Below are 12421 nucleotides of genomic sequence, written 5' to 3'. Positions count from 1 at the left end.
AGAACAAGTATCACTGGTAACAGATTTCTTCCTTCCCCTTTTTCTTTTTTTTGACACAGATGTTGCCCTATACCTTGTATTATTTACAAAGCATTTGTGTTAGATTACATAAGATTGATGAAAAGAGAGCAGGAGTGTAGTGAAAGTATATAAATATTTAAAATTTGTCAAACATGCAAATTAGACATTAAGACATTTCTTCATCCATGTTAATTTTGAGGAATGAGAATGCTAATGATACAAAAATGTATGTTATATATACCTATAATATAATTATATATTATATATACATATTTAAAATATCTTATTTGCTCAGTACTCAAATAAAAATGGAACATAAAAAATGTATTCGTTTTTAGTAGCAAAGCAGCAAATTAATTTAAAATGGAATTGTATTAAATAATTAATGAACAATTTAAAACAATTTGCCAGGGGAATTTGGAAATTTTTTTAACCTTTTGTGAATTATATACTTATTCTGCAGTCTTGCAAAAACATGGTTTTAAGCCATTATGGTTTCATGATGGTACACTTATCTAGTCAAATTCAATCTTAAAAAGCACTGTAGAAGGCCTAGATAACAATTCAATGTAGCAGTGATTGATATATACTAGATTTTTCCTGGGAGCTTTCCTTTCAGTTGAGTCATAAACGTTTTAAAGATGTTGGCACTATCAACCTCCCAACTTAAAAAGAAAAAGAATAAAAAGAAACTATTGTACAGGCAATTAACAAATGCACAAGTCTGCACTAACAAGTCAGGATCACAATTCTATATTCATTCTGAAGTTAATAATAATTGTATTTGAAACTGTGATTATTGTGTTTAATATTTAAAACTATGCCTTTAAATTTTTGAAGGAGAATATGATTTCTATAAAGCACTGTCAATTGACTAGAATATCTGCTTAATTTGAACTAATGTTTAATAAATTTTTACATGCCATAATTGGTTACTCTAGCAGAAAATTGTATTACTGCTTCACAAATGGCCTCCTTAAAAGTTTCTTTATAAGGGAGCATTTAATACTTTTAAGAATACCAATCATTAAATTATAAAAATGGCTACTACTACAAGTGATATGCTTTCTGTCCTGGGAGGCTACATGAGGGTAAGGGATTTAGAGCAAGAAAAAGAAGGTACCAAGATTCTTGCAAATTCAAGAGAACTCTTGAGTTTTACATTAGTCATATCATTTAGATTTTTGCTACATCCAAGAGTTTTACAAGGACTTCTAAGAAGTGGTTGAATTCCCTCATTTAAATTCAATAGTCCTCTCTATCTTGATCAGTCTTCAGTTGGTTTTGCCAACGAATAACAAAATACTAAAGAAATGAGAGTTAAGGGTCATAAAAGCAGAAAAAAAAAATCTTCAAACTCTAGCAAATTCTTGAGACATGTATCTGCCTAGGTAATATAAAGTGATGCTTAAATTCCTACAGATGATTTCCTTATTAAAGAATTTGTTTAGTGGGTCAGTATTTATGATAAATTCAGCATTTCTGTGTTTCCTGGCTCTGGGTATTTAAAAAAGCATGAACAGGTAATATGAATGTCAAAAGGAAGTAACTTCATCAACCGAAGAATCTGGCCTGCTTATCACTGGGCATCAAGGCATCTTTACTGAAGAAGGCACAAAACCCTGGAAGCATAAATCGCCACAACCATTTAAAACCTAAACATGGGAAAAATAAATCAACCTTAAAGGCCATGTGGCGGGGAGCTCTTTACTCACCACTGTGACGTTGAAAGCATACAGGAGATCAAAAGGCAGGGCAGCGATTAAATCAATGATGAACCAGGTTGTGACATAGTGGATGCAAATTGATCTTGCTTCAAAGATAACTTGGCCAGACTTGCTGACATAAGTTGTTCGGAAATTTAAAATAATATCTGCTTGGGAAAAAAAAGGTTGAGAAATAAAGGGAAGAGATACAGAAGAATAAAGAAGACAGGAAAGACAATGAAAGAAAGAAGAAAGGAAGGGAGACAGGCAGGCAAACAAGCAGGAAGGAAGGGAGGAAGAAAATCGTAGAAAATTAAATAAAATTAGGCAAATGGCAACCACTTAGCCTAGTTCAGATTGATAATATCCAAAATATTCTCCTCTACAGATCCGGTTCAACTAAACAGATACTGAAGAAGGGTGAAAGTAATATTTTCTGAGCACATAATGTTCCAGACATGAAGCCACATGTTAAGATTATTAAAATAAATAATCGTAGCAATAGCAACAATAGTCATCACTTACTAAGTGTTCACTATGTACCCAATATTGTTCTAAGAGCTTGGCATAGGATATTTCACTTAATCCTTAGTACGTCTCCTGAAGTAGACAGTGTTACTCTGATTAAAGAGTCAGAAATCAAGTCCCAAGAAGAAAAAGTAATTCATCCAAGATCATATTGCCAAGAGTGGCAGAGTCAAGTTTTAATACAGATACAAGCCGGGCATGGTGGCTCATGCCTGTAATCCCAGCACTGGGGATGAAGGAGGACGAAGCAAGAGAACTGCCTGAGCTCAGAAGTTCAAGATGAGCCTGGGCAACAAAACGAGAACTTATCTCTATTAAAATTCAAAAAAATTAGCTGGGCATACTGGCACATGTCTGTAGTCCCAGTTACTCCAGAGACTGAGGTGGAAGAATCACTTGAGCCCAGGAAGTTGAGGCTTCAGTGAGCCATGACTGCACCATGCACTCCAGCCTGGGCAACAGAGTGAGACCCTGTTTCAAAAACAAAAAACAAAAAACCCACTAAATATAATCTGAAGTCTATATTCCTTATTTTATATAATATTACTTATTTCCAAAGTTTTACTGATCTCTATGTTGATATGGAATTCAGCCCTGCCCTGAAGGCACTCCTATTAACAAAGTACTGGTAGTTTCTTGTGTGAATTTCTGGGTTAAATTCTATTTTAATGAAAGATGTAATTGTTTTCAATCTTTCCCTGCATCATTATTTAGTTATATATTATGGAGCGTTTTACAATATATGAGGTCCTCCTGAGTGCTGATCAAATGACATCCCTATGAGCTTCCAACAGCCCTATGAGCTTGAAAGAAGACCCTGAGCAGGAGAAAGGAACACAACTTAGCTGACACTTTCATGTCAGCCTTTTGAATTCCTGATCGGAGGATCCAACTAAGCCATCCCTGGACTTTTGACATATAGCAACTGTGAGACAGTAAATGGATGTTGTTTTAAGTTGATAAGTTTGCTATGCAGCAATAAAAACTAATACAATACTTATTATGTCATTTGATTCTCAGTATAGCCTTGTGAAGTGAAAAACACAGGAGTTATGACAAGAAAGATTAGTATTATTGTAGATAACACACAGGTTCTTCGTATGAGCCCAGCACAGTTCTAAGTCCTTTATCATCATAATCTCATTGATGCCTTACAACAATGCTAAGAGGTAGTCATTTCTATTATCTCCTTTTACAGATGAGGAAATTGAGGCATAAAAGAGGTCAAGTGACTTTTCCTGGGTGATACATCTGATAAAACTGAAGCACAGGATTACATCTTCCAGCAAGTTAGTGAAAGAGCAAGACCCAAATCCAAGTCTCCTGAATTCCAGTTCAGGACTTTGGGTTTTGGTACCTTCACAGAGATTAGTCTTATCCCAGGTCTGGAGGCAAGTTCTGGGTGACCCAAAAAGAAAACAATCATTGTTCTAGTTTATTGTGAATGATACAACTTTTAAAAACTGAATTATTAAAAGTGATATTTTTGTCAAAAAATAAAAATATCTAGGTAATTTTATTGTTAATATTGAGAATATGAAAGAATTAAGCTAATTAATAAAGCACTCACATAGGATAAGAACAATCCCAGGTGAATTCCACTGCACAGTTAAAACACTATCGTGGCAAAGATGGACCATGGAAGCAGGGCCACTGTGAGGGAGACAGGTCAATGTAATGACATCAGACTGTAAGAGTAGCATGTGAACATTCATTCTTCCCCTTTATTTTTCTAGGCTCATGTACTTCCGCATTAGCAATGCAATTTAGTACCTCAGACCACCCACTTTGAAATAAAGCAAAGATTTCAATTTCATGTTTTCTAAAAGGAAGCACAGGTGAAGCATTTAAATTCTCATGAGTAAGAAAACCCAGAGTTGTTTACTAAGCTCATTAGTGATGTTTGGTTTCCGCAATATAGGCTAAGGTAAGCCCGTAAGTTCTTTATAAAATTAAAGGGGATAAATTCCTTGAATAAGTGGCCATGGGATCTACCACAGTTTTCACGGAAAACCCATTACCATCATGCATAAACATCCCAGAAGCACTCCCATGAATGGAAGAATGAATGAAGTGAATGACCTATGGTTGACTGATACAGCAACATTTTTAAAGCTATGTGGTTAGTTACGTGGTTGACTAAAGAACAAAATAGTGGTTCAGACTTCTGAAAAAAAAAACAACAGGTATTTTCTTGGATAAGTCATTAGAGAATATTTGTTTAAAGAGCTTTTTAAATAACAATTTATTATTCAATTGAGTTAACAGAATGAAAAGAAATATGCTAAATTTAGGTTTAAAAAGAAGAAATTATAAGACTTTTATACACAAAGAGATAATAGTAAAAGAATAAAAGACTTTAAAACATCTATACAAATCTATTTTTGAAATACTTAAAAATTTTTTGGTTTTTTTCAGGGGAAAAACCTAGATATATATTATTTTCTAAGATTTCTAGGTCTATGATACACTTATAAAGTGTATGGTACACTTGCAAAGACTGTGTATGTTTATCCAATCAATATTATTTTTTCAGTAACTGATTTCAAAGCGAACAACTACTTTTGTCGTACTTATAAGAACAGACAGTTCTGGTATATTTACGAAACACTTTTTCACATTCATTGATTTGAATATTTCCCATGCCATCCTCTCAGGTGGACTACTGTCACTTGCATTTTAACAATGACACAGGAGGTTTAAGTAAAGTGTTTGAAGTCATACAGATAGTAAGCAACAGAGACAGAGGATGTCTTTTGACATTCAATCCCATTTTCTTTCCATTATCTAAATGATTACTAAACTTCTAAATATATTTTAGAGGAAATAACAATAGGTCAGTGCAAGTAAATGCATTTCTGATTGCAGTCCTTCGATCAAATTCAGCATCATCACTACCCAGGTAAAATAATATTAAATTAGGGTCACAGAATTAAATGTGGTGAGATGAACTGTCTTTGATTCTGGAAGTACAAGGGCTAAGCTTTTGTTCAGGGATAACAGAGAAGTCACTCTGTTTTCTATCCAGTGGTGAGGATGTGGTGGTGGTGTTCACGAACCAGGATAACTCAATGTTTATAAATATTTCCTTCCATTTAAGAGAACTGTAGAGATGGCAAGTAGAAGTTCTTCTTTGAAAGTGAAGGAAGCACAGAATAAAAAGATTGTGACGAGGAAAAGAGCTTTCTAGATCTGGTGTCCCTCATGACAGAATCATAGAAACAGAGTGGAGCTTCACAAACACCGAATGTAGCTGCTCCTCCCCCTGTAGCTGTCTCACTTCCTTTAAGATTTTTGTATTTTTGGCTAATTAAATCAGCAATTTACTTAAATATTACAATAAGAATATGATCTCCAGACAATCCATAACCCATCTGAAAAGCAGCAGTATAACTTTCATTTTTCAGAGTCTAGAAGCATAAGTATGCTTTTCAGCCTTATGTTGAAAAATACATAGAAGTGTATTCATTAATTTCTAGTTTTATATGTAATTTTCTTGGTAATATCATTAATGAGCAATTTGCACAATTGTCCATAAGTACAAAACACACACATATACACACAGTTTAAATTTCTAAGAAATTTCAAAATCCATAACAAATTAACTCAAAAGGATTTTTCACCTAGAAACCTTAATGTCTCTATGTGCTTATATATGCATAAACAATCCTTTATGGCACATGTGCTTATATATGCATAAACAATCCTTTATGGCACATAATGAGTAAATAAGCAGGGTAATACAGAATTACCATACACACTCTATGTGGTTTATAGAATTTCCAAAAAACTAATCATAATATACCCATCCAAAAGAAGCAGAATAGAATTGAATTATCTAATGCTTCAGATGACAGTTAACTATTTTGCAGAGTAATCAGTTTGCCTTATTGTATTTGAATTTTACATAGAATGATTAATAAAAGACAAATAATCAAGAGAAAATGTGTACATATTCTATTTCCATACTGTTAAGGCAGCCACAAGTGAGTATTTCAGTTATCTCCCACACTGTCTATTTATGTGGACTAAAAAGCAGAAAGGTTAAATCCATTTTTTCTAGTTTGATTTCCTCAAGAACTATGTAACTAGAAAGCACAAAAAAAGAGGTTAAATTTAATGTGGCATAAATTAGTAGGTTTCTTTATTAGCATGCATGACAGATGGGAAATAATTTTAAAATCATATTGGCTTACTTGTTAAAAAGTAAATTAAAATACAATAGTGTGCATGAAAGCATATGCACCACATACAAATAATTAATGTCTTCATTTAGCCATTTCTTTAAAAATTAATCAATGTAGTACAGTGTGGGTGGAGAGATATTTAATTAAACCAGCTGCCGACTAATATTTAAAGATACTCTGTTTTTTTCATTGCTTATGAGGTACTCTTTCAAACACAATATGATATCACAGCAAATTTGAGCTAGAAGGTGTGAGACGAATGAATAGAGAGCTGATTAATGAAGAGAGGCTTGAGGAACTAACAATACTAAGAATAACTGCAATTGATTGCCAATATTAGTGGATGAGAGTTTCGTATCACTTGACCCTTGCTTATCTTGTCAGAATTGTCTCTCTTGCTTACCTGAAGTGAACGATTAATGGAATAAAAAGAGCAGTAGGCCCAGTGAGAAACAGCATTTAAGAACAACTGCATTCAGGAGAAAAAATGAAGCTGACAAAGGGCAATCAGGTAGATTGAGGCGTAGTTGATGCTGGTATTGGCTTTTGCTTTGTATCTGTAGGGTCAATTATTCATAATTGCATTAGTTGGCTATATCTGTCATTAGGTAGTTATTTTTTCATGTTTTAGAAAAATTTTCTTTTTTCTATTGATACATGACCAATGCACATCTTTTGGGGGTGCATATAGGTTAATATATTCATATAATTTATAAAGATCAAATCAATATGAGTATCCATCACTTTCTTACTTTTCTCAAGTTAGAGGAAATGCCTTCTTTCTCTTAACTTCCTTTCCTTTATTCTAGTTTTGTTCTCAGCAGCAGCACAGAATACATTGTCCTCTCCCAGCCCAAAGCTCTTTCTATAAATATCTGAGATCAGTCGTCAAGTTCATCTCTCAGTTCTCAGGTTGAATATCTTCATTTCTTTCAACCATCTCTTACTGATATGGTTTCCTCTTCATAGGCCCGATGATACTCTCTAGTTTGGTGGTTTTCACAGAAGCCTCATGGAAGAAAGGAAGGATTTGGGTTCTACCTCCACCCACCCAGCATTTCCAATTTTCAGGCTGAGCTTTTATTCATTTTACATACTAAGCCTCCTCATCAATTTTGATTTCGAAAAGGAATTTTCAAGTCTTTAATACAATAAAGAAAAGAAAAAGAAAACTGCTCTTGTAAGGTACTTGGAATTAAATTTCCCATCCCAGAAGCGGTCTGGCCAGTGTGGGAGACAGGAGCAAATATGCGCAATTCCCACCAGCATTGTTTTCAGAGTTCTTGTTACTCCACAGCCTTGCTAACACTTGATGTTATAAAATTTAAAAATTTTTTGCCTATTGGGTGGGATAATAATTCTAATGTGTTTAGAATTATTTTAATACTTCTAGTAATGCAGCCTTATTAAATTGTCATGGTTAAAAAACCCTTTTATTACTATATACTGAAGTGAACTTTTGCCAACTTAAAGCCCCAAATGTTATTGTTTTTCACACATATTGGTCCTAATAGACTGCTTGGGTTCTTATTGGAAGAGCTGAAGCATAGCTATACCTTTCATCTTTTCAATATACTTAAGTATCACAAAATACTGCTAATGAGGACTTGTGTTCTTTGCCTTGTGCAGAGCCCCTGGCACTCAGAGATGAACAAGGCATCCAAGAGAAGCATGCCTTTTTCTGGTAACCACAGGATTTCATAATTTTATTAATCTGCAATCATTCCAGCTGTAGATACATAAATACACACTACCTGTGATCTTGCTTGCAGGTCAGAGGAGACAGTGCACACTACCAGTGGATCTTTAATATTCCCCACTTATTGTCTACAACTAATTATTTGTGTTATATTGGTCTTGTGCATTGCTTTTATTATATAAGTTTACCATATCAAAAGACTTCCACATAACATGTCCACTGGCATGTGTACAGACTATCTATTTTGACTCCCTATATTCACTTTTTCAGGGATGTGTAACTCCAAATTAGATATTGAACTTTGGAAACATTTAATAATTTTTAATAAAAGTAATTTAATGATTAAACATAAACATACTGAAAAAACCTTAATCAGTCTTAATTATATAAAGTTTTGACACATTTATTCTGTTTATAGGTATAGTTATTAGGTGGTAAACTTTCCAAGTTTAAGTAAAAATAGAAAATATAAGATCTAATCTATAATATTCAATCATGCAATTAAAAAATTAACAATGGGGGTTATTAATGTCATTTGAAGTAAATATTAATTATTCAAGTTACAAAGCTTGGAACTAATGAACACTTGGCTGGGTGCGTTGGCTCACACCTGTAATCCCAGCTCTTTGAGAGGCCAAGGCGGGTGGATCACGTGAGGTCAGGAGTTTGACACCAGCCTGACCAACATGGTGAAACCCTGTCTCTATTAAAAAATACATAAATCATCAGGGTGTAGTGGCGGGCGCCTGTAGTCCCAGCTACTTGGGAGGCTGAGGCAGAAGAATTGCTTGGAAGTGAAGGCTGCAGTGAGCCCTGGGATTGTGCCACTGTACTCCAGCCTGGGAGACAGAGTGAGACTCTCATCTCAAAAAAAAAAAAAAAAAATTAATGAACACTGAGATGAGTAATAAAAAAAGTGTTAATATAATTGATGTTTGTCCCAAAATGAAATCCCACATGTATGCTCAAAAGAGACAAAAATAAATTTAGGTTAAATAATATCTCTTATAGTTACATCGTTCTTTGCATTTTAATTATAACTATTATGTTCATTTTCACATTTGAGGAAAATAATATTCTTAGCATTTGTGGTAGATTTTTAGTGCTGTTTACAAAATATTATGGCTCCTTATCTCCTGGAAAGATTACATTTCCTTACCATCTGAAGAGATTAAGTGCATCCCTGTGATTTGCTTTGGCCAAAATTGTGAGAACAGGGGTAACCTGTAACACTTTTATGCAAAAGTTTTGAGGACTGGGGCATAATTTCTCACATTTTCTTCTCCTTGCCTTGATAATTATGGAAGCATAATGACAAGATGTGGATCTTCTGTCAGCCTAGGTGCCTGAGAGGTTCTGCCCTCTGTACAAAGGCTCTGCCCATTGTACACAGCATGAGTGAGACATAAAACTTTACACTATATCCCAGTGAGACATTGAGATTGCTTGTTACTGTAGCCCACCCTAGCCCATCCTGACTGATAGGTGTTTTTGTAAAGCCATAGAGCAGAGGGGCTAACAGTATAGAATCTCGAGTCCAACTCCCTAGGTTGTGGACCACTGGGTAGGTGTTGTCATTATTATTACTATTACTACTGCTGTTACTACTACTCTATATAGGCTTCAAAACTGACAAACAGGGTCAATGAATGACTTAATCTAAGGCTGCATCACATATTAATAGTTTTATTTTCATTGTTACTTTACAGACTGAATATAGTGGTGTTAAAGTGACAACAAAATAATAATCATCATCAAAGTAATACAGCTAACATATTAAATTACTTTGTGACAGGAATTATTTAAGTACTTTCTATGTATGAACTATTTTGGTCATCATGTAGTCACTTTAAAGTAGGTTAATATGTCTATTCAATGATACATTAAACACTCAGACAATTAACTTGCTGAAGGTTATCCAACTAGGCAATGGAAGAGCTAAAAGTTATACTTTAAGAGTCTGTCTGTATACGGCCACCAAAACATTATTTACTATAATTCTTACCCTCCTTCCAGCTCAGAAAGAGGTTCTTTTAGTAATATCTATGAATTGTTTTTTGAAACTTAGTTAATTTTTAGAATCATATAAAGATAATATTTAGCATTTAAACTATAGGTTTCCATGTACTAAATTGCTCAACATTTTTTTAAATGTTGTATTTCAAGAATAGCATATATACTGTAAAATGCATTAATCTTAAGGGGACAGTTTAAAGAATTTCCCAAAGCTAACCATCTTTGTAGCCAACAATGGATAGAGATATAACTGGAACCAGAACTCCAGAAGCCTCCTTTGTGATCCTGTCTAGCCATTAACTTTCAAAATATAACCATTTTCCTGATTCTCATTGATTAATTTCATTTAAATCAGTATGGTAGGTATGTCCATTGATTCTATTAATCCAATTGCTGGGTGAGCAAGTATGTATATATTCTAGTTTAATAGACACGGGCAAAGAGTTTAATAGAGACACTATACTAATTCACATTCTTATATGCAGTGTATGAAATTTCATGTTGCTCTGTATATTCCTCCAATCCTTGGTAATTTCTGATTTTTTTCTCTTTTTTTTCCCTTTTAGCAATTCTTGTGGTAGTGAAGTTATTTTCATTTTCCTTATGATTAATAACATTCAGCACAAACTACTTGCACATTTATATACTCTTTTTTGTGAGTATCAATTCAGAACTTTTGTCTAAGGAAAATCTCCCCCACCTTCCAGCATTTTTTCTCATTTGCAGGAATTGTGCTATATTTTCATATAAATTGTATCACATTCAGGTAATTTCTGCCTACCCCAAGGCCATTAAGATATTCCACTGTGATGTTTTCTAAAAGCTTTATTTTTTAACTTTTATAATTTGTCTACAATCCAACTACAATTGATTTTGTATATGGTGTGATGCAAGAGTCAAGATTTACATTTTCCAGATGGATATCCAATTGATCCAGCACTATTTTTGAAGACATGATTTCCCCAAAACATTGCAGTGGCACCTTTGACATAAATCAGGTGTTCATGATCATATATGTGCAGATTCATTTATGATCTCTGTATTTTGTTCCAATGGCTTATTTGTCAGATGCTAGTTTTTCCACATTTTCAGCACAGTCAGAAATAGAAGTGTTTACAAACAATTTTTAAGGACTCTTAAGAACATTTAAAACACTCCAGCCTGGGCGACAGAGCAAGACTCCGTCTCAAAAAATAAAAATAAATAAAAATAAAAACATAACTAATATATTTGACTCTAAAAGTAAAATTTAAATATGATTTAGTTATAAATATGAGGTGTTCTATTGAAAGTGAAATAGAAGAAAATGTTCTATATTTGAAATAACAGAACTATGCTCAATTAAGAGAAAAATAGATTCTCCCTTAAGCACATTATGATTTCATAGTTATTTTTATGAACGCCATCAGTAGAAATTGCTCTATTTTTGTGTTTTGCTAGAATTTTATTTCTACTTGTGGTTACAATAATTCAGTCTATTTTTAGTAATTGTGAACAGTAAAATCATAAAAAGATCAATAGTATCAAGCCACACCCATGTGATTTCGGTAACGTATGAGCTCAAGCAATAATGCCAGACTTGCCACTGAGTGCACTCTAGCTATGTTATAATCCAGGTCACTGAAACCAAAAGGCAAGTTGGGAAGCAAAATAGGGTTTACGTTTTATTAATTCTCCCCCAGAGTTACTTAAGTAGAGGGTATAGCCTAATGACCAGTCAAGTCACTATCACTAGGTATTTAAGAGCCAAGAATTTCATTGTGGTAGCTTGATCACCAAAGCCAAGAAGAGAAACAAGATAAACAGAATTCAAAATCCAAATAGCCACAGGAACTCAATAAGAAATAACAAGAATTGAGTGGGCCAGGAGGAATTACAGAGCCTGTTAGTGCCGAAGTACACCTGGCCTATAGTCAGAATTAGGGTTGAAAACATGCCTCAGGAGGTAAGATTCATGGGTTGGAAATATACACCATCAAAAGAGTCGCCAATTAGAGCCAGAATCTCCAAAAATGTGAAGTTGCCAGTCATTTTTATTTGTTCATATTTCATGTTTAAAGTTTTGTTTTTAGGTTCTTACATAGTTTATCCTCTTATTCTATATAATTTCAGGAGGGAAGGAAAGACACTGTTCCTGTATCTGTTTATATAAATAAATTATAGTATCTAGATTTTCTCAGTGATAATCCAGAGGCAGCAAAACATAACTCTCAAAACTTACCAACACTGTGTGTTTCTGTACTTATTCTTCACAGGGTATAGAT

At 33.8% G+C, this 12421-nt stretch overlaps 1 protein-coding gene across 1 annotated transcript in view; it reads right to left on the bottom strand.

Annotated features, from left to right (window-relative positions):
• The window catches only part of KCNH8 (potassium voltage-gated channel subfamily H member 8), a 368934-nt gene that overhangs the window by 138562 nt on the left and 217951 nt on the right, over positions 1 to 12421 (bottom strand). The window contains exon 6 of the mRNA XM_003265242.3: positions 1737 to 1894. Within this exon, the coding sequence (XP_003265290.1) occupies positions 1737 to 1894 (158 nt within the window). The remainder of the gene's footprint in view (positions 1 to 1736; positions 1895 to 12421) is intronic.

The sequence above is a fragment of the Nomascus leucogenys genome, chromosome 8 (assembly GCF_006542625.1).
Source record: "Nomascus leucogenys isolate Asia chromosome 8, Asia_NLE_v1, whole genome shotgun sequence".
Classification (NCBI taxonomy): domain Eukaryota; kingdom Metazoa; phylum Chordata; class Mammalia; order Primates; family Hylobatidae; genus Nomascus; species Nomascus leucogenys.
Note: the sequence above shows the minus strand (reverse complement) of the source record. Positions and strands in the feature narration are given on the sequence as shown.